The sequence below is a fragment of the Maniola hyperantus genome, chromosome 7, assembly GCF_902806685.2.
Source record: "Maniola hyperantus chromosome 7, iAphHyp1.2, whole genome shotgun sequence".
Taxonomy (NCBI): domain Eukaryota; kingdom Metazoa; phylum Arthropoda; class Insecta; order Lepidoptera; family Nymphalidae; genus Maniola; species Maniola hyperantus.
In genome coordinates, this window is record NC_048542.1 from 8382557 (window position 1) to 8404759 (window position 22203).

Genomic DNA, 22203 nt, shown 5'->3' on the forward strand with positions numbered 1-22203 from the left:
AACATAACTCCTCAGTGGATAAGAGTAAATTGCTCGCAATCAGTGTGATAGCTTAGTAAACAGTAGGTATTTACCCAGGCATATCATATTTTAGCACAATGGGTCCACTAAAAATGTGAAATAAAAAAAATTTAAAAAAGAAAACCGACTTCAATAACCACAAACACTAAAAAGTAAAAAATAATTACATTTATTGCCCAATAATAATATTGTATATAAATACAAGAGTTATTGTAGTTCTATAGTAATATTTTTTGGAGTCGGTGCCAATGTGGTGTCACAAAACAATATGAAGAGTAGATAGACGGTTCGTGCGGCTAATAATTGGCACCGGCTCCAAAAAATATTACTATAGAACTACAATAACTCTTGTTGGTATACATAATATATTGGGTACAGTACGCGCGGCGAGAGTTTGGCTTTGACCGTTATTGCGCAGAAATCAGAAATTGGGTATCAACGGGCAATTAGTGGGGTGCGGGGCGGGTGTGTAGGCGCACGCGGTGCTCTGATTGGCGCTCCACTGCTCCAGTCGTTCCCTGCCTCTGTTTGTACAATCACGTTCACAAGTGAATTGCTATTTTCGTTAATTGTTTATTATATAAGAATCTGAATAGCACTGCTGCTAAGACTTTTTTTTAATGTTAACTTTTGTATTTAATAATTATTTTAAGTTTTCTTTTGTTTGTATGTACCAATTTTACATGTATCTTGGAATAAATAATTTTATTAAAAAACAATTATTTAGAATTTTCATCGCTGTCTCTGTAAACTTTAAAAGGAAATAAACATTTTATATAAGTAAAATAACTATCAATAGTTTTAATAAATGAAGAAGTTTATCTATTTCGTATTATTTTCTAGCATTATTACCACTGTACATGAATTTTGACCCACTCAAATATCCAACCTGGTACATAAAAAAGGAAAAGTATTGTGTGCGTGACAGTACCCATGCGCAGTAATCCCCTCCACCCGAAGGTCAAAGCCAAACTCTCGCCGCGCGATCTGTAATAAATTAAATTATTTTTACTTTTTAGTGTTTGTGGTTATTGAAGTCGGGTTTTTTTTTATAGTTACCGTCAAACTAGCCAACTTTGCCACTCAGTGAAAAACCCGAAAAGCCCAAAAAGTGCCCAAAAAGCAATTTATAACAATTTATATTCTGTAATTTTTATGTTTAATTGTTTAGATTTTTTTTTTTTTTAATACAATAAAACTTAAAGCTAGCCTTATCTAATTACTATATAAATCATGACCGCGTGGAATGGTGCCAAGAATACTGGCTGCATTTCCGCGCTGGACAGCCAAAAAATGAGCCAGACCTTGTCACCAGTTGAGGCTATTAATCGCGGTGAAATGTCTCGTAAAAAATTTTTAGCACTAAGACGCCATGGCCCCAGGGTCTCCACGGCAAACGGCACAAAAATGTAACTCTCTATAAGAGAGGCATACTTGCGCCGCTTGCCGTTGTAGGTATACATTACATAATTGTTTAGATTCGTTTTATTAACTTTAAAAATAAAAAAAATAACAAAAATGCGAAAGTGTAAAAAAACAAATATATAGATTTATTAATAAAATTTAATTTATAAGCAAATTCGCCATATTTTATTTTTTTGAAAAATTAACATTTAAACCATATACCTACCATTTAGGACGAGTGAAATCAGCAAATCCCGCTGAATCTGTGGGCTGAATTTATGGTGAGGAGCTCGCTGTCAAATGACAAATCTAATGTCAATGTTTATTGTCAAAAAAAGTCGTATAAGCAAGTGTGAATGTTGCGAATATTCTTATTAAATTAATAATATGCACATTAATACGATAGATCTATTGAATAAAGACTTAAATTATAAAAATACATTATTTCGTTTTTAATAACAACGAAAACTTATTCTTTTTTTTTTGAGAAAGCAGCCAAGGTTTTGTACTGTGGGTAATTCCCGAGTTGTGTTGTACTTGTGACTCATATAAACACTTTGATAATATTATACTATTTTCCTCTTAGCTTTGTCAGCTGCTGTGAAATTTGAGCATTATGATAAGAATGTTATAGCGTGCATAGTATTATTATGTTTGGAGAGAAAGAATTCAGCATCAGCAACGATTATTCGGAAAATTTTTATACTGAGGTGAGTCGATAATTTTCAGAATACCTATCTGTCTTTCTTTTTAGTACCTATCTTAAACTAAACTTTTGATAACTGGCGACGACTTTTGATAATTTTATGTTTATAACTTTATAGGGACGCTTTGAATGCTAAGTAAAAAAAATTGAAAATTTCTTATTATACTAAGTAGTAGTGCAAGAAGCTACTCAACTCACGTTTAGATATCACTGCTCAATGGTTCTGGTATATCCAACTAATTTTTGACCTATCCAAGGTCCTTTGTCATAAGCTTGTCAAATTTATAATAAAAACTAGCTGATGCCTGCGACTTCGTCTGCGTGGAATTGGTTTTTTTTTAAATCCCGTGGGAAGTCTTTGATTTTCTGGGATAAAAAGAAGCCTATGTCACTCTCCAGCTCTTTATGCTGCCATGCAAAAAATCACGTCAATCCGTTGCACCGTTGCGACGTGATTGAAGGACAAACCTACTTTCGCAATTATAATAAGGGTACTGATTATTATGATACTAGTGCTCGCGACTTCGCCCGCGTGGACTACACAAACTTCAAACCCCTATTTCGACCCCTTAGGAGTTGAATTTTAAAAAATCCTTTCTTAGTGGATGCCTACGTCAACTCATAATAGCTATCTGCATGCCAAATTTCAGCCCGATTCGTCCAGTAGTTTGAGCTGTGCGTTGATAGATCAGTCAGTCAGTCATCTTTTCTTTTTATATATTAAAAGATAATGACTGAGTACCACTTGCTTCAGTTTAAACTCTAAAATTTGAATCTTGTAAAAAATGCAACTGCCTGCCTGGTTTACATCTCCCCTATGAGAGTGTTCAGAGTGCTGAAATGTTTTATGTTCGTTTTCCTTATCATACAAAATTCAGTTGTGTGAACATATTGTATGAACAATCTTTCAGTATGGGAGCATTCACATTTGAGCATTTAATTGTACACTATCTACTACTTGCATCTAATGTAAACTCTCTTATACTACTTGAGGGATGAGGATCATTCCTGCCTATTCCTACATGTTCGTACTACTGAAATTGGTGTGAAAACACTTTTTTATTTATTTATTACTGTATAGGCTTGCAATTGACTGCAATCATACCAAACTGGAGATAATGCAGTCTAAGGTGGAGCGTGCCTGTCCAGAAGATGCCTGTTCACTCTTTTGCCTATTCACACATGCAAAGTGACTGCAGCCTTACACTACAAATGTCATTGTATATTATGTAGTGCCATCACAATCTAAAAGTCTGCACCCCTTCATAGTCAATATCCTGTGGATTTGAGTAGGTTTCCATCCGCATTTAAAGCATTTCATGAAAAAGGTTTGTTCCTTACGTACAACAACACATTCAAGTTATTTTTATCCATATATATGGCCTCCTGTGTGGAACTCAGAATTGAGATGTGTCAGCTAGTTTGTTAGAATAGGCAAACGGTTAAGCAGATTTTGATTGGTAAGTTTTATGTTAGTATACAAACGTAATAATAATTATGCTAAAGTTTACATAACTTTAATATGAATCTTGCATTGAATATGGCATGTATGCCATTTATTTTATGCTTTTTGCTAGTTATGCCAGCAACATTTCATGTTGTTTGTTACTCTTAAATAAACAATTATCACTCTTAAATTAACAAATAAATAAATGAGGATATAGGTAGTTTATATATTATATGAAAGGAAAAGCTGACTGACTGACTAACGGACTGATCTATCAACGCACAGATCAAACTACTGAACGGGTTGGGCTGAAATTTTGTCATGCAGATAGCTATTATGATGTAGATATCTGCTAAGAAAGGATTTTTGAAAATTCGACCCAAAAGAGGTAAATAGAGGTTTGAAATGTACATATTATGTAGTACACGCGGACAAAGTCGCGGGAATAAGCTAGTTACTTATAATCAAACTATATTGTAGTGTAAATAACTTTGGTACTGCCCCATGAATCATGTTTGTGGGATTAATATTATTATCTTTATGATTTTGTCGTATTATAATGGTTGTTTTAATCTAAAAATTTTGATGTTGATAAAAAATTTCAATTATTTTAAGTATAACTAACTGATGCCCATTTACCAGGGTATAAACCATAATCCAGGGTATAATCTACCACCATTACAAATTTTAGCCAAATTAGTCCAGTAGTTTTTGCTTGATTATCCTTGTATTTGTTCCAGTAATTTTGGCTCAATTGTTTACAAATGAGGCAGATTATTGACTCTCTGAATAATCCCTTTCAAAGAATGCAAAAAATACTGAAGACAAGCATAGTGCCAACCCTAGCATGCTCAATGTTATCACAGCTTTTATAAATTCCAGTCTTAACTCTAGTCTCTAGTCAGAATATTGGAGGTCTTCCATTAGTGCAGTGCGCTCCTAAAGTAAATAATTCTTGACCTTGAAACCGGTCATTCAAATGACCCCTTGAATAACTTTTTTCAAAGAATGCAAAAAATACTGAAGACTAGCATAGTGCCAACCCTAGCATGCTCAATGTTATCACAGCTTAATATTATATTGATTCCAGTCCTAACTCTAGCCTGTAGTCAGTATATTGGAGGTCTTCCATTAGTGCAGTGCGCTCCTAAAGTGAACATTTCTTGACTTTGAAACAGGTAATTCAAATGACCCTTTGAATAACTTCTGTCAACGAATGCAAAAAATACTGAAGACTAGCATAGTGCCAACCCTAGCATGATCAACGTTATCACAGCTTATATTAATTAAAGTCCTAAATCTAGTTTAGCTAGTCAATATATCGGAGGTCTTCCATTCGTGCAGTGCGCTCCTAAAGTAAACAATTATTGGCCTTGAAACCAGTAATTCAAGTGGTTGTGATATTGTGTCAGTATCTTATTGTGTATTACTCAGTTATGCAGTAACCTCTTTTATCAAATCATCATTTGGTTTTGAATTACACCTAACACACTTTGTTTGTTTGAGTGTTATACAATACATAGATAGTAAGTAATATAAAAAATGTTTATCGCTAGATTAAGTATAAGAAAGCTAGGTACATAGACAAAGCATAAAATGGTTCAGTAATTTATCCAGTTTTACAAAATCCCTGCATACAAAATTACAGTATGCGACCGAAAGTAATGTACATCGACCTTTAGAAGGAGATACTGCTATCTCATTCTAAAGGCTAGGTCGAGCACTGTCTCTTTAGTTGAGACCGACAAAACGTCATATAGGTATGAGTGACAGAGACAACGCTCTACAAATGTCATTCTAAAGGCTGATGTACATTACTTTCGGCTGCGTACTGTACAAATACTTATATTTTTTTGCTTTGTTGATGAATTAAGGTTTTCGCACATTACACAGACTCTACGACACTCTATGCAGACTCAACTCACAGTGAACCATGGAAATGTGAGCTTTATATCGTTTTCCTTACGGTGGTATATTCAACATTTTATTGAAAAAAGCGTATGGTACGCTATGGCCATTCACATAAGTCATCAACACATCGAGTCTGCGTGGATTCAGCGTCGAGTCTTTGTAATGTGAAGACTTACCTAAAAGGATTACCTTTTTAAGCAATATATTTTTAGCCACAGAAAAGGGAAACCTGTTTTCCTCTATTACTTATTTCAGTACTACAGGAAAACAAATTGTATCCTTGTTTCCCTTTTTTGTGGATAAAATGTTGTTTTCCCTATCTATATATACATATAAAAGGAAAAGCTGACTGACTGACTGATTGACTGTCTGACTGACTGATCTATCAACGCGCAGCTTAGCATAAAGGGTTATAATAGGGGTTTGAAATTTATGTAGTCCACACGGACGAAGTTGCGAGTATAAGCTAGTGCTAAATAAAACTATTGAGTTTTCTATGTTTATTCAGATTATATTTGGATAGAGTATACCTACTGAGTTGCAATTTACGGTGAATGATGATGAAATAATACAGGTTATTATACAATTGATTTGTTGCATGTAACCAAATCAGTAGCACACAAGATACTATATAGTATACAATAACTTGTTACCTTAGCTACATATTGTAACATAATAAAAACAGTATTTTGTTGAGATTCTTGCTGCCTCTCTTAAGTAGAATATGTTTTCTATACCGGTGGTAAAATCTTATGTTGCATAAGTGACACAAGTTGTCCTACATAAATAAATGTCTATTTGAATGTAATATGTCCACTCCTGATGCTAAGAGAAAAAAGAGAGAGCAAGCTATTAATTATTACTTGCTTTAACAGTGAAGGGAAACATTGTAGTGAAATCTGCATGCCTGAGAGTTTTCCATAATGTTCACATAGGTATGTGAAATCTGCCAGTTTGCACCTGGCCTATTGCCAAAACCCTTCTTATGTTGAGAGGAGACCCATGCTCAGTTGGGCTGGCGATGGGTTGAAATGATTCCACTCCAACATGGTGTATCTTCTAATTAAAAAGTCCCATGTTTATGTCTCATTACAGGAAGTAAGCATAACAAACATGAGCGTACAAACCCAGTTGTACATAGTGGGTACCGTGGTGATAGTTATATTGCTGATCATCTGCTGCTGCCGCTGCTGCTGCCGCCGCGAACGCGGTCAAGTGCTAACGCGTGAGTACATTTATACAGTTCCTTTCACGTAAAAAGACTCCTCATTCAGCCGTGATTGCGGAAAAGCTGCACTTTTGCTGCATTTTTGCTGCAACATTTTATTGTGACGCTAGCAATCACCTTGAATTGATGACCGTTCACTATTGGCTACAATGCTTGTTGCACTAGGAATACCATCAATTCAACAATTGCAATAATGATGATTCATGCAGGTTTTCCGGAATCGACCAGTTAGATAAGAACTTGATAGCGTCGTTGCAGCGCAGTTCCCGCCGTCGTGCCATGAATGCATCTCAATTATTTTTGTAGGTTATTCAGATGATGGAATCTTTTTAATTCCCTCGTGGAACTTAGGGCTACATCGATTGATTTTCATGTCTCCATGTCTTTGTCTTACTGCCTTGACATGGAGAGAGATTCCCACTCTTTTAAGGACTGCTTCAATGGGCATTTGCTATTTCTTTAATCATTAGTTGAGATTTAGGAATATGCGAGTGGTTAGCCCACAGCACTCCGATCACAGTGAAGGCTGTAATATAGGCGTTCAAAACGCCCGTTCACGCGATCTTCTCCTAAATCTCTAAATATCTGAAAATAAATGTTATTTTCATTATAATTTAATGTAGACGTATCTAGATTCTAGGCAGTAAAGAGATGTATAACATACCAATCAATTGACTAGAATAAATTTCTTTCTGCAGCAGCCCCGACTCACGTGCAAGTGCAAGTGCCGGCGCCATATCCGCAACAGCAATATAATGCGCCATATCCCAGTAAGTATCAAAATAACGCGCTAACTAGTAAAATATGCCCGATTCTGACCTCAATGGTCTGAACATACTAATATTGTAAAGGCGAAAGTTTGTGTGTATGTTTGTTACCTACTCTTTCACGCAAAAACTACTGGACGTATTTGGATGAAATTAAGAATAATATAGACTTTTTATCTCGGAAAATCAAGGAGTTCCCACAAGATTTCAAAAAACCTATATCTACGCGTACGAAGTTGCGGGCGTCAGCTTGTAATATGTCTTAAAGTCAGTCGAATATGAAGATAATAATTGAACGGATTGAGAACATTCCGTTCTCAACATTCCTTTTAGAGTTCCTAAGGGTGCCAACGGGATCGCATTACTAAGCCTCCGCTGTCGGCGGTATATTTTTACATATTTAGTAAACTTTATCTGTCTAAATAATTAATTTTATTATTGTAAGACTGATGTTCTATGTAGCTTAACTGGCGCAGCGCATCCTGGCCTTCATTGATAGTGCCAGTTCATTTGCTATTGCGATTGTAATTTTTGTGTACTACGAATATATCTTATACATAAATTAATTTAAAAAACATTGAAACATTATACATGTCTCACACCTGGCTTTACTCACGTGTTTAGTCGACGTTAGTCCGACTAGTTTCGAACCCATCCAGGGTTCTGTTTTACAGGGACTCAGTTCGCACACGCGTCGCGGCTGAAACTAGTCGGGCTAACGTCGACTAAGCACGTGAGTAAAGCCGGGCGTGAGACATGTAATTAATGGAAATCACTCACGATAGTTTAAACGCTAAAACGTTGAAACAATGTGAAATCATTACTGGAATGTAATTAAGTACAACTATGACGTTACTTTCTTATCGTAATATTATATGCATTGAATATCAGACATGGTTTATTGCTTATAGATAAAATTAGATAATGAACGATCTGTTTAGTTTTATCTATTTCTTATGGCTATGGCTTTATCTAGACCAATAAGTTAATTGATTGATGACGTGAAAAAATTATCACGTCATCCAATGGCGTAACAATATGGAGTAACAGCCATTGCGTGCCAGACCTTCGTTATTTTATAAAAGCTGCATTGCCAGACACTTAGTGTCGTGGCAATCCCCCGACAGACACCCTAAAAATTTAAACGTTTAAGAGTGTTTGGCAGTGGTTTGCCAGGAAACTAAGTGTCTGGCAATGCATGACGTGATTTCTAATACTATTCCGAATAAAATTAAAAAAGATAGACTAGACATTTTGACGTAAGATTTTTTACACCTTTTTGTTATCTCCTAAAGCCACCATGATCCAAACTTCATAGTTGCTGATCGTTCCTCCTTGTGTTGGGGACAATACGCAGAGAAACTTTCAGCTTTCGCTTTCGCAGCGTCTGGCACGCGCTGGCTCTCTCTCTGATCGTCATCATCATGATCAACCCATAGCCGGCTCACTACAGAGAACAGGTCTCCTCTCAGTATGAGAAGGGTTTGGCTATAGTCCGCCACGCTGGCCATTCATTTCCGCTGGATTGGCAGACTTCACACACCTTTGAGAACATTAAGGAGAACTCTCAGGCATTCAGGTTTCCTCACGATGTTTTCCTTCACCGTTAAAGCAAGTGATATTGAATTTCTTTAAACGCACATAATTCCGAAAAGTTAGAGGTGCGTGCACGCGATCGAACCCCCCGACCTCCCGAATTGGAGGCGGATGTCGTAACCACTAGGCTATCACGGCTATTTCTAATAGGGTAACAAAACTTTCTTCATAATGATGTCGAGTTACATTTTTGTTTGTTTTTCGCAGCGCAAGTGATAACTACGTACCCGGTGCATACGGGAGCGCAAGTCGCATACCCGCACCCGCACCCGCACCCGCAACCCGGTGGCTACCATTACCCCCCGCAACCGGGCCCCGCCGCTGCGCCATACCCCACCTCGCCCTACCCCAGCGCGGCATACCCTCCTACCGCACCCAGCGCGCCCGAAGCTAACGGTGAGTGTCTAACGGTATTATTACTAGGACCATAGAATACTTAATAGCACCATACAGGTACAGAAAGATCACTCTGAAAATTAAATAGTGACTCTTGTTACGACGCAATAAAGTGCAATTCTATGGTATAATCCGCCATATTGAATTGTGCATGACGTCAATATTCTATGACACTCGTATTAATAAAACAAAGCCGAAGAACACCTCGTCGAAATCAAGTAGGAGGCAGAAGTTAGACAATAGTAAGAGAAACAATTCTACTCAATGGTTAATACTAATACCCTTTAAAACGCCATTAAAAGTATACTAACTCAATACCTAAATATCGAGAACTTTCACTGATATAATGTTTTCCGACAGTTTTCATTGGAATCGCCCCGCCCGGCTGGAATACCCAAGGTTGATAAATATTATCAATGTTTACTTAATTAATATAGCTCGTTTTCCCTAGTAGATGCATGTTCCACTTTACCTCACAACAATTATATTACTAAATTAATTCCAAAAAAATATATTTCACTTTTGTATTCTTCAAAATACGAGAGCATGATCACCGAATTAACACTTTTCCCTCAGATAATTAAATATCATCTCTAAATTTAGTTTACATATAATGCGTAAAAAATTACTTCTCACGGGCCATTAAATGTGATTCTTTTAGCGTATTTTTCGTCCCATCGAGTCACACTAGACTAACAGTGTGACTCGTTGGGAATTCTAATGAATAAAAAGGTTGCAACTAGTAACAGTGTAACTCAATGGGAGAAAAATTTGGATGAATTCTCAACGAGTCACACTGTGACACGTTTGAGTGTGTCTCGTTGGGCACCCATCATTTTAACTCTATGGGTCAAAAAAGTACGGTTCACCTTTACAATAAGGACTAACATCGTACTTTTGACATGAAATTTGATACAAAAAGTTAAAATGGCGCATGAGGAGTCATTTTTTACGGACTATATTTCATTCAACAGATTTCATTTATCAGATGCTTAAAAAATAAGCATTTTAGCAAATTTTAATAAGTATCTATTAAGGCTGTCGAAGGCCCAGTATCCACCAGAGCGGAGATAGGCGGCGATGTGTTTAGCTGACCAATTAGATTAATGATAGATGATGCGGAAAAATTGACACTTAATGCAACAATACTGATTGGTTTACTAAACACTTCTCCGCCCATCTCCGCTCCAGTGGATACCGGGCTTAAGGGTGCGTTTCCACTGCCGCGGAGCTGGGCGGAATGGAGCGAAGCGGACAGTGAATTGGCCAATCACAAAGTTTCCACTGATGCCAATTCACGGCCAATTCACGGTCAGCTCCGTTCCAGTCCACCCAGCTCCGCGTCAGTGGAAACGCATCCTTAGGGCCAATTTGAACATTGAAGTGAATTCGAGTTTTTGGTAACTACCTAAACTCAGTCTTATTTACTTTGACATATTACTTTGAAATTTTTATATTTACTGGGAAAAAACACGTAGGACGCGCACTGCACTGAACGTATGCCACAGTAAATAAAGCTTAGTTTGAGGTGTTGTCGAGAAAGATGCCACGCTTTGGCTCTGCTAGTATGCCTTGTGCCTTAGGATGTTACTTAAATTAATTAAAAATATTTGTTTTATATTACAGCGATGCCGCCCTCCTACGACCAAGCAGTGTGCTCAAAGCCTCCCCCGAACAACCCTTACGCCTCGCATTAGTGCTCAGTTTTAGTGTTTTGTGTAGTGTTACGTGTTTTAATCACACTAGTGCCCTAAAGTGTTACTTATGAACTCTTTACCTTATTGACCAATACACATATAGTTCCTGCATTTCAAGAGTGCGCGTGACTCATGCTTGTGTTTAAAAATCGTATCCGTATAAGTAAATGTTTGCGTGTACTCGCTCGCGACTGATTGGTCCGACAGGCACACACACTTACGCAATGCCTATGTATACGACGTAACCACAAGTAAAGTTTACGCACGCTCGTGTATTGCAAGAACTATATTAATTATTATAGTACCCGGCAGTTAAATAGTCGCGTCTGACCTACGATGCAAGTGCGAGCTCGCGCAGGTATTGATCCACGCGGTCGTGTGCTGTGTACGAATGTAGCACTCACACTAATGCAGATGGTTCCGCTCCCTTGCGTCGCGCGCCCCACTGACCCCTAAAAATGCTATTTCATTGGCGCGGACTATAACTGTGAGATTGTAATGAGGCTTCAGCGAAACTAGTTTCGAGTCTTTATTATGATAATTATGATCGTACTAAAACGATATTTTTTGTGGTAAAGTACTATCGGAGTCGAATTTTAGCGGCATTGTGTTGATATAATTTGTTATTTAGTATCATTGAGTATCTATAAGAAATATTATAATTTTATACATACCTCGAGTATATTATAGTCTGTAGAGTCATACCTATATAATTCAATATTCAAAATAATTGAATTTAATATTGAAGTCATGCATGCATTAAAAATGTTTCATGCTTTTTGTAACTTAAATAATATGTAATTGCAACATATATTACGTTATAATGATTGTATATGAAAGTAATTATAGTTGGAACTTATCACAGGAACAATATATTTGAATGGCTTTATTCATGTTTCTCCTCTACTGGTTATAAGTATACTCGAAGCATGATGGAAATAATGACAATTTGTAGGTTGACTGTAAGCAGAGCTACAGAATGTTGTGAAGTTCGGGTTAAGGCACATTGCGGTAGAGTCCAAGCGGTATCGGAGTGTCTTTTCAAAAATGTCATCAAATTAATAGAACTTCTGCTGTATATCCATACTAATATTATAAATGCGAAAGTGTGTCTGTCTGTATGTCTGTCTGTCTGTCTGCCTGCTAGCTTTTCACGGCTCAACCGTTCAACCGATTTTGACGAAATTTGGTACAGAGGTAGCATGCAATCCGGGGAAGGACATAGGCTACTTTTTATCCCGGAAAATTTAAGAGTTCCAACAGGATTTTTAAAAACCTAAATCCACGCGTACGAAGTCGCGAGCATCAGCTAGTAATGTATAAATTAGAATTGGGGTGATGACTATGCCAAAAATAAAGTATTTCTTAGGAACTATTAAATATATTACTTAGTGTTTGCTAACTATTTTTAATTATAGATTTAACTATAAAGTACGTCAAATTACGTCAAACGTTTATGGCGTCACATCTGTGTATTTGTATTTCATGCAAGATATCTTACCTAAGCAAGCGTTTTGACGTTTAATTAAATGTCGCTGATTGGACGAGTAGTCATCATCCCTATTAGGTACGTGTATTTGTGTGAAACTTATAGACGAGCGAATGCGCTCTTCACAAAGTCTTACATTATGTATTGGAGTGTTTTAGAAAAGATGCGCCGTTGCGTTTTAAATATACCGCAATGTGTCTTGAGCCTAAATGTATTCTATTATTATTATAAAGTCATTTATAAATAAATGAAAGTTGAGTTAATTTTTATTTAATTATAAAGGAAAAGTACTTAAAAATATAATTTTAAATTTGAGTTCAATTAATTTTTGTTATTTTCGTTTGCCATTTTAGTGTTTAAATTAAATTTCGCTGTCGAGGCTTAGGGCTCAAATTAAACGATTTTATCTTATGTAGTCGATTATAATACGAAAACAAAAAAACATGTAAATAAGTACTGAGTACCTAGGTGCAATTGCGATTATGTATGTTAATTACAGGTGAAATGTTATTGTGTATTGCAGGGATATACTATATTTCATTTATATTTATCGTTAAGCTCTTAGGAAAAAGAACATTGCTATGTCAGTAATATGCAGGTTTTAAAAATATGTACCTACTTTCTAAACAAATTGAATTATTTTGATAGTAGCTTGTAAGACTGATACGTTAATCCCATAACATTAAGATTTAACACGTAGCTAAAAGTTTTACCTTTAGGAATTCAGGTATACTATGTTTGAAAATATAAATTTCATCAATTTTTCACTTAATTTTATTGTTAAGACTGCTCAAACATTCCTGTTGTATGATACCTATAAACGTGACGTATATATTATAATTAATTAAGGGTTTTACTTCTTTCGGGTTCTTCTACGGCCAAAATGAATCACAATAATAATCAATATAGACTTATCGACAGATTACAGATAATTTGATTTTCAATTTCGGCTTTTAAATACTATGTGGCCGTACTAAGTAAAGTTAATCAGTACTAAATGGTTATAATGTAAAATGTCAAGCGGCCTATTACTGTAAAAATACTGCCGTATATTTGACATTAACAGTAATATTTATATATTTTTAGCTACATACACATTGTAATAACTAAAAATAATTAATTAGACAGCATAATAAAACGCTATATTTTATAGCAAATTGTTTTAATATAGTTTTAATGTTTTAGTTTTATTTCGAGTTTAAAGCACCATTCATACATTTTTATCGAATAGCATACTATACATTTTGTAATACGGTCAAAAGTAGCTTATTAAAATGCCTCTTTGTCAAAGTAATTTCAATAATAAGTATTTAAATAAAAATAATATAACAAATAGGTATATTTAGTGTTTAAATTTTGTATAAAATAATAAGTAAATAATAAATATTATTGTTAAATATTTGAAACCTTTAATAGAACAGACCGCCAGTTTAATAATATACTTACACTAGTTGATGTCCGCGTGGATTTAGGTTTTTAAAAATCCCATGGGAACTCTTTGATTTTTCGGGATAAAAGTATATATCACTCTCCAGGTCTTTAACTGTACCCATGCAAAAAATCCTCTCGATCTGTTGCTCCATTGCGACGTGATTGAAGGACAAACAAATACACTTTCGCATTTATAATATGGGTAGTGATAGAAATATAATTTTCAATGCCATATATATTAAAATAAATAATACCTTCCTATATTATTAGTATATAATAGTAGTAAATATTTTCGATGTGTTACTAAAATAGTACGAGCGGTCTTTGTTTTTAATCCTGATGAACGAGAAAATTATAAAAAAAATATTGTTCCTATTGAACTAGTTAAATATAATAAATAAATGAAAAATACTCTTAACTGAGATTATACTGTTCAAATAAACGCCGTGTAAGTTTATAAAAAAGACTATACACTTCCTACCTGAACAGGAAAATTGAATATATGTTTAACAAAAATTATAGTAAGGTCAATTGGTATTACAGTTTTTGACAGTTCTCATCTTTGAAAACTATGAACTATCCTCAACATCCATATTACTTACTTACCATATTACTTGCCGGAGATGTGGTGAAAAAAAAACTCGATATGTAAAATGCATGATTAGATGGAATGTCACCCAGAACGAAGCTTAAAATAACAAATAGTATATAAGAAATTGTAGATAAGATAATTGGGCACATTCAACGACAGAAAACTTATGTCCAAATTAGATTCGAACCGTTATTAGAATGCGCGGTACATTTATCGTACGTGGAATCAACTGTCAAAAAATGGATCACTTGTTGGCCTTACTTTAAGAAGTGCTTTAAAAAAGATCTTTGTAAATATCTAGCTTTTGACAATTTTAAAATATATATTGTGTGTAATGACTGTTATATATATATTATTATTAATTTTAAATTAATTGGTAAGAATATTAATAAAATAAAAATAATATAAAGTTTTATCCAAAGTACTGCTACCTACCTACTTTGGATAAAATTTTCTAGACTTCAATCAACATATTCTAATAGTAAAATGACTCAATGTACGTTCTTATTTAAACATGCTTAATTACAACTCCGATGATCTTTATTGCTACATTTTTTATTAGTTTTTAATCTGAACTTTTAGTTACCAAAGATGAATGTACAATGGTTCAAAAACCTTTTGAATTTTAAACATAATATTGAGTAATGTGTTCACTTAATGAACACTGATTGTTAAAGTCAAGTGCAGCGATATATAAATGTTCTAGTAGATGCGGCAATAGGCTACTTGACTCATATCTAATTTCGTCCAATAAATGATTATTTATTATAGTATTTTGCTTAAGACAACGAAATATATCAATAACAATTATTAAAAACGCAGGATGGATATATAAATCCAATTGAAAAAAATACAATTTTTATTTTTATTTGAAACGCAGAAAACGCTGTCAGCCATGATGTGACGTCATTAAATATGTAAACAAAGAAATGTCATCCCTATGTCACGCGGGGACTAACGTAGTTTCCATATATATAAAATTTAGAGTCCTGACTAACTTATATATCAACGCACAGCCTAAACATCTAAACAGCTGGTCCTAGATACATGAAATTTGGTGGGTGTGTTCTTTGTAGGTAAAGAGAAGGTATCCACTAGGAAAGGATTTTTTGAAATTCCACCCCTGAGTGGGTTAAATGGAGGTTTGAAATTTATGAAGTCCACGCGGGCGAAGTCACGAGCATAAGCTAGTTTTTATATATTTCTAAAAACTCATAGTAAACGTAAAAAAATATCGTTTTCTCTTTGTAAATTGAATAAGTTATTAAGTAAGACTTACAACAAAATGATCTTTGCAAAAATAAATTTGGGTTGAAGTCGTTAGTCATATAGGATCCCTTTAAGCAAGTCTTTGCGTGTTACGTATATTTATTTCACTGGGCACTCTAATTCACAACTTTCCTGTGGTCTTTATCGATGCGTTTTTTACATTCTTGGATGATACAATAACGATAATTACTATATTTTTCATGTAAACTAGTATAGAAGTCATGTTTATTAAACTTTGGGAGGTTATGCTGTTGTTTACAAATGCATGACGTCAGAGCACAGATAATCTATCGGCCAAACATGGCCGACGGTGTTTTTACCTGTCTAAGAAAAAAATATTTTTAAATTATAGTTTTACGGTTTTTAGGGCGCAAAAAAATATAGTGTTAATTTTTTTGATATAATAGGACAAATATTAACCATTTAAGACCAACTTAAAAAAAGTGTCAAGTAGCCTATTCATAGTAACATGCTCCAACAAACTTCGGTCTTCGCACTCCTGTCAGTCGTAATCCGCTTTAGACGCATTTCATTTCTACGAATATAGGTGGAAAATAGGTAAGTTAGCACAGACTATAAAAACTAAAGCTATTACGGACTCAAATATGATAACATGAATAATAATATAGAGTTATCGCACAGGTTTAATTTTTGCAAACGGGCTGCGTTTCAAGCGGATTATGATTGACAGGAGTGCGGACACCGATCGATGTTAGTTGAAACATGTTACTGTGATGTAAAGCGATGTTCACGTTCTAATGAAACATTAAAACCGCTAGTTCTTGTAAGAGCCGTTAACTGAGTAACATACCTACTGTTAAAATTAAAAGAAACAAAACACGGTCTAATTAGGGCCTGCGCACATTGGAGGACGGGACGGCAGAGGATTTTAAATTTATCAATTAATAAATAATAATAAATATTTATTTTGTTCCAAAAAAAAGTAAAATACAATTTTGCTTAAAATTACCCTCGACCCCCAATCTAGGTCAACCCGTGTCATGGAGGTCGAATTTAATATTTATCCAATCGTAATAAGGTATAATATAATATTTCAATGCTCGGTGATTGACCTCGGAGCATCGCAGTGCAGTTCTCTGGAGCACTGAGCATTGAAATATATTCCATATTAGCTTATCTCCGCAACTTCGTCTGCATGGGCTACACAAATTTCAAACCCCTATATTGCCCCTTTAGGGGTTGAATTTTTAAAAACCCTTAGCCAATGTCTATTTCATAATAGCTATTTACATGCCAAATTTCAGCCCGATCCGTCCAGTAGTTTGAGCTGTGCGTTAATAGATCAGCCAGTCAGTCAGCTTTTCCTTTTATATACATAGATTTCGATTGGATAAATATTAAATTCAATTGATAAATTTAAAATCCTCTGCCGTCCCGTCCTCCAGTGTGCGTAGACCCTTACGTAACCTGAGGGTAGATCAATATTAGTCACAGAGTTATTGAAGTTATGTTCTTTACCTACCTAATTATTATTAATTTTATTATTACTTTAACAATAAGATTTTTGGATTTTACTTACCTACTTAAATACTTGTGATACTGTGTGTTTGATCTTCCAAATAACAATGAATGTTCCATACAAAGTTATAACACACCTATTGCTTTTAATTAATACTACAGGTGCATTTCAATGTTTATCAATATTATGATTTATGGCTTCAAGTTAAATAATTTTATATGAAATAAAAAAGTTCCACTTTACCCACGTTTTTGATTTACCATTCACATAGCTAAATAATTATAGTCCGCGACAGTTCGAGATGGCAATTAAGGTATGAAGCGAGGGGATGCCCCGCACACCTGCACGTCACCCGCGCTCGCCCGCACCGAGCTAGCGCGGGGCTGTGCGGGTGTACGGGACGTTCCTTCTCCGATTGCCATCTGGTATCTTGACCTGTCCTGTGATGTCGCCACTGTCGCGTAGTATATATGTTAGCTTCTCGTTCATGGTTTTTGCAGTTGGTCCGTCTTATTTGAAAAACGCTGTATCATGAAGTTGTAAGCTACAACATTATTTTCTAGATAATGTGTTGAGTCATCAAAGTTCGAATTATGATGATTCACACTATCGATAGTGTAACAACCAGTAGCAGGATCTTCAATTTAAACCGTTCGAAAATATTACCAATTTCTTTGAATAATATTTGGAAATCCGGTTTTGGGTCTTACACAAAATTTCAGGTCTATAATAATTAAGTATTTCGCCCCGTCTATACGGGCTAGAGAAGAACGAGATACGAACAGACATCAAATTGATAGGGCTCTGGGCTCCGTTTTGCCTTTTAGGTACGGGACCATAAAAATTAAGATATCACAGTTTATAAGGTCACTGAACCGAGCATGCCAGATTCGTCATAGCACCCTCATCATAGCAGATGATCTACGGAGTCAGAGGAGCGCATGCGTGGTGTAGGCGACGTCGCGACGCCTCTGATCCTTTCGGTGGCTAGGGCTGGCACAGCTTTGTAAAAAGAGGGAGACATTTTATTAATTTCTTTACTAATCACTAGTAGGCCTGGCCCGGCATAAAGGCGAACTAGGCCCTAGGACACTGCAATTTGCTGGGCGACATAGCGAGAGTATACGGGATGAGTGTTCGCACGAGTTAATTGGCTGGCGTGTGTGGTTAGCTCGCACTTCTTTCTGTGCGTAGCAGCATACAGCAATAAAAAATGTTATTTTTAGGTATAATATGCTACAGGTCGAGATGGCATGCCTTTGCCGGAAAAACTACGTAAAAAGAAAATTCGAAGGCTCAGCCCTGTGGTGACTACCAAAGGCGCCTGAGTGTCGCTACCAATTGTTGCGTTTGTCCCCCCATTTACACCTCCTCCTTCCCTCGCACCAGGACGAACACACGCGTTTTCCAACTATTGCCAAACTAAACACTGTGTTAATTTTTCTCGTACAAGTTCTCGAGAAATAGAGCACTGTGTCACTATATCTTGTTCATATGTCTGCTAAAATAAGAGACGAGTTTGGGATAACTTTAGTCCTATTATCACAGTAATCATATCAGCTGTTGTCGTGGCTAGACCAATGTATAAGCATCAGTAAAAAGCAGGATTTAAAAGGAATAAAATATTTTTGAGTAAATTAAACTTTACATGAAAAGTGGTGGTAACCGTTTATCGTGGAAATCTTTAAAGTGCACACTTCCAAGCGCGCAGAGCGTTTTGATTATGAAGAAACGAAAATTAACGCGTTATAGCTTTTGATTTGAATTGGAAAAGTAAAGGTAAGAATTATTTCATAATATTTATGGCAAGTTCATCATCCACATTAAAATAATAAAAATGCGAAAGTGTATCTGTCTGTCTGAGTACCTATTGCCTTTTCAATCCGCGTAGCCGATTTTGTTGATTCGTAAATACTTACTTAGCTTGCTCCAGTTTCAGTGCATGGACGTAAGTTACTTTTTATCTCAAAAAATCAAAGAGTTCCTACGGGATTTTTGAAAAATTGGCATAGCTACTCCTCGAGTGGGACCTCGTTGAATATTATTTTAAAATGAAGTTGTAAATATTTTTAGGATCAGGATATTATATTTTTAGGATTTCCGAGATTTTATAAACAGTTTTTAGAAAAATGACTTACGAAATAATGAGCTCGGGGCAGTTTTACGTGAGTCAGTCCCGTCCTTTAATTCCTAAACAACTAAGTAGGTACGTAAAACAATCTGAATTTTAAGACATAAAGTACCTGCTAAGTGCTAGTACTTACCTACGAAGAAATAAAAAATATTTTGAGACCAATAATTAGGTAGCTGCCTTTGTACGACCAAAATAATGACGTGTAGAATGTAGATGGTGCGGTGACGAACAAACAGATAAAAATATCACGCCCAAAAAAAACCTTGTTAGGCTAATTATTCCGCCGAGTTTCATGCTGGTTCTCCTCGGTATAGGGCATTCCGGAACATTGGTAGATTCAATGACGACTGAAAAGCACTTGAAAAGTCCAAGTAGGTAGGTACCTACTTACTTAGGTATACCTAAATAAAAAATATTTCTAAGTATTTCTATTCTTACTTACTTATTAATTGTACTTAGTTCACGGTAAGAATTTTTTATAAGCATGTCTTACACAACCAGAGTGAACTATGACACATCTCTACTTTGTGCGTGGTTTGACACGCATACTAATTATGATTTCATATTCGTCTTCAGATGGGAGCAGTCCGCGGGACTCGGCCACCTTCCCGCACCGCGTACTATTACTACGTGGCCCTAGCCGTTATTTTGGTCTTACTACTGCTCCTGCTCTGCTACTTTCTCTACTTCTGCGTGAGACGGGTCAAGGGTCAGTCCCATGCAATAATACCTTTTAGCCCCAGTTCTTTTAGACGTTTTTGAAATGACGACATCCCTGGCGCAGTGGTAAGCACTGTGTTCTTATTAGTGGAAGGTTTCGGGTTTGATTCCTGGCAGGAGTTTGGAATTTTATAATTTCTAAATTTCTGGTCTGGTCTGGTGGGAGGATTAACTTTCCTACCGATAAAAGACTCAAGCGTAGTCAGCGCCAATTTTTTCTTATTTTCTACAGAGTTAAATATCAAAAATCTGTCTTAATAATATAACTAAGCATAGTAACTACCTAAACCAAGACATGATACTAATTATTTTCAGAATTGTCGCATGCAACGTTTCCCGAACCAGTGCGGTCAGTGAGGCCGCCGCCGCCGCTTCCCAAGTCCACATCGCAAGCCTATCCTGTACAGCCTGGTAAGGGTTCCGTATTAAGCATACTTATTCAAAAAAGCCTTGTTAGGGTTTGGTAGTAAAACAAGGAGCTCTTTTATAGTTCCGTCCAGACTCCAGTCCGACTAGCTATCTGTCTAGTGTCTGTCAAAGTCCGCCTGCGTCTTTTATTATAAATGCGAAAGTGTGTTTGTTTGTTGGTTTGTTGGTTTATCCTTCAATCATATCGCAACAGTGTAACGGATTGACGTGATTTTTTGCATGGGTATAGCCCGTAGGTATAGATAAAGACCTGGAGAGTGACATAGGCTACTTTTTTATCCCGGAAAATCAAAGAGTTCCCATGGGATTTTTAAAAACCTAATTCCACGCGGACGAAGTCGTGGGCATCAGCTAGGTAGTAAATTATAATTCTCACAACGGACCAACAACATAATAATATATAACCGTGATAGCTTAGAAGTTAAAATTTCGGCCTTCTATTCGGAGAGTTTGAGGTTTGATCTCAGTCACGCACTTTAGTTGGAGTCACGTAAAAAACTTCTGAACAAACAAACAGTAGGTACAACCTTTATTTTATTTTCTTTTATTTCAGGAGTACGCGAAAGTGCCACTGCGATGGCGCGACTCTGTCAAATACCTCCGTCACACACGGATACCGTGTTCCCCTCGCCCCGCTCCCCGGGCAGGCACAGTACTGTGACACTGCCGCCGCCCAGGATCATTTCCCGACCACAATCGCCAGTCGGAAAACCGGTCTCCAGCGACGTCGCGCCACCTTCCTCGGTTGAAGTAAAATGAAAGAACAGGTGCAAAGAACACAGACAGTGCTCGTTGCCAAAGACTTACCACAAAACCCATACCTACCTACTTATACCTATATAGTAAGGGATATAAGTTTAGCAAGTTTGTGTGTATTTTTCTATAGTGTGATGAATGAGGAGTCGTTGCCTTCTTCAGCGTTTCATGTTTCAGAGCTCACAGCGCAGGCCTCCGAGGCTATTACAATAATGTGAAGATAAATCGAATATCGAGGCGGCAATACCTACCAGGGAACAAAATGTCATGTCACTACAACTACATTTCACCCGCAGCAATCCTCCTAAAATTTCGTCACTAAAGAAAGCACTAACCTACTACTAGTAGGTGTACTTCATTATTAGTTTGCAAGTGGTAGGAAAGGCGCTTTTATCTTTGTGTACCTATAGTACGCGACTGGTCAAGATGGCAATCGGGGAGGGAACGCCTCACACACCGCCTCTGCGCTAACCCGGTGCGGGCGAGCGCGAGTGACATGTCCCCCGCCTCATACCCCGATTGCCATCTCAACCTGTCGCGGACTATACTTATCTGGATATGATTCCTGTACTTACATTAAATAAGTATAATTTTTGAACATTTTAATCGGAGGAAGCTTTGTTATTGATGTAAAGCCCAAAACAGTTTTAATTTATTTTTGTCTGGCTTTCTGTGTTTTTTCCATGTTAATAATGATAAAAGCTTGATCCAATATATTATAGGTACGAAT

At 36.2% G+C, this 22203-nt stretch overlaps 2 protein-coding genes across 6 annotated transcripts; both read left to right on the forward strand.

The window, feature by feature from the left end:
- The first annotated feature begins 1761 nt into the window (after positions 1-1761).
- LOC138402564 (protein shisa-5-like) lies at positions 1762-17676 on the forward strand. 5 transcript variants are annotated; one of them, XR_011236928.1, is made up of 7 exons: positions 1762-2135; positions 6585-6714; positions 7416-7487; positions 9288-9476; positions 9837-9875; positions 11103-11239; positions 11271-17676. XR_011236928.1 is itself a non-coding variant. In XM_069499696.1 (7 exons), exons 2-7 carry the CDS (start codon positions 2076-2078, stop codon positions 11171-11173), a joined length of 561 nt encoding a protein of 186 aa, XP_069355797.1. In that variant the 5' UTR covers positions 1762-1935; positions 2012-2075; the 3' UTR covers positions 11174-17676. The 5 variants fall into 5 exon arrangements, 4 of the variants coding, with proteins under 4 accessions (XP_069355797.1, XP_069355798.1, XP_069355800.1 ...); XM_069499696.1 differs by having other exon boundaries at positions 1762-1935; positions 2012-2135; positions 11103-17676; XM_069499699.1 differs by lacking the exon at positions 1762-2135 and adding an exon at positions 4696-4756 and having other exon boundaries at positions 11103-17676.
- Positions 17677-20144: 2468 nt separating this feature from the next.
- On the forward strand, positions 20145-21476 carry LOC138402579 (uncharacterized). Its single transcript, XM_069499712.1, has 3 exons — positions 20145-20277; positions 20604-20699; positions 21271-21476. Exons 1-3 carry the CDS (start codon positions 20145-20147, stop codon positions 21474-21476), a joined length of 435 nt encoding a protein of 144 aa, XP_069355813.1.
- Positions 21477-22203: the final 727 nt, after the last annotated feature.

What these genes read in the sequence shown, in the direction of transcription:
- LOC138402564 (XM_069499696.1), top strand. Translation starts at nt 2,076, where the DNA reads ATGTTTGGAGAGAAAGAATTCAGCATCAGCAACGATTATTCGGAAAAT. An exon ending in ATATAATGCGCCATATCCCA is followed by an intron (nt 7,488 to 9,287) that starts GTAAGTATCAAA and finishes TGTTTTTCGCAG; the next exon opens with CGCAAGTGATAACTACGTAC. An exon ending in GCCCGGCTGGAATACCCAAG is followed by an intron (nt 9,876 to 11,102) that starts GTTGATAAATAT and finishes TTTATATTACAG; the next exon opens with CGATGCCGCCCTCCTACGAC.
- LOC138402579 (XM_069499712.1), top strand. Translation starts at nt 20,145, where the DNA reads ATGGGAGCAGTCCGCGGGACTCGGCCACCTTCCCGCACCGCGTACTAT. An exon ending in CTGCGTGAGACGGGTCAAGG is followed by an intron (nt 20,278 to 20,603) that starts GTCAGTCCCATG and finishes AATTATTTTCAG; the next exon opens with AATTGTCGCATGCAACGTTT. An exon ending in AGCCTATCCTGTACAGCCTG is followed by an intron (nt 20,700 to 21,270) that starts GTAAGGGTTCCG and finishes CTTTTATTTCAG; the next exon opens with GAGTACGCGAAAGTGCCACT.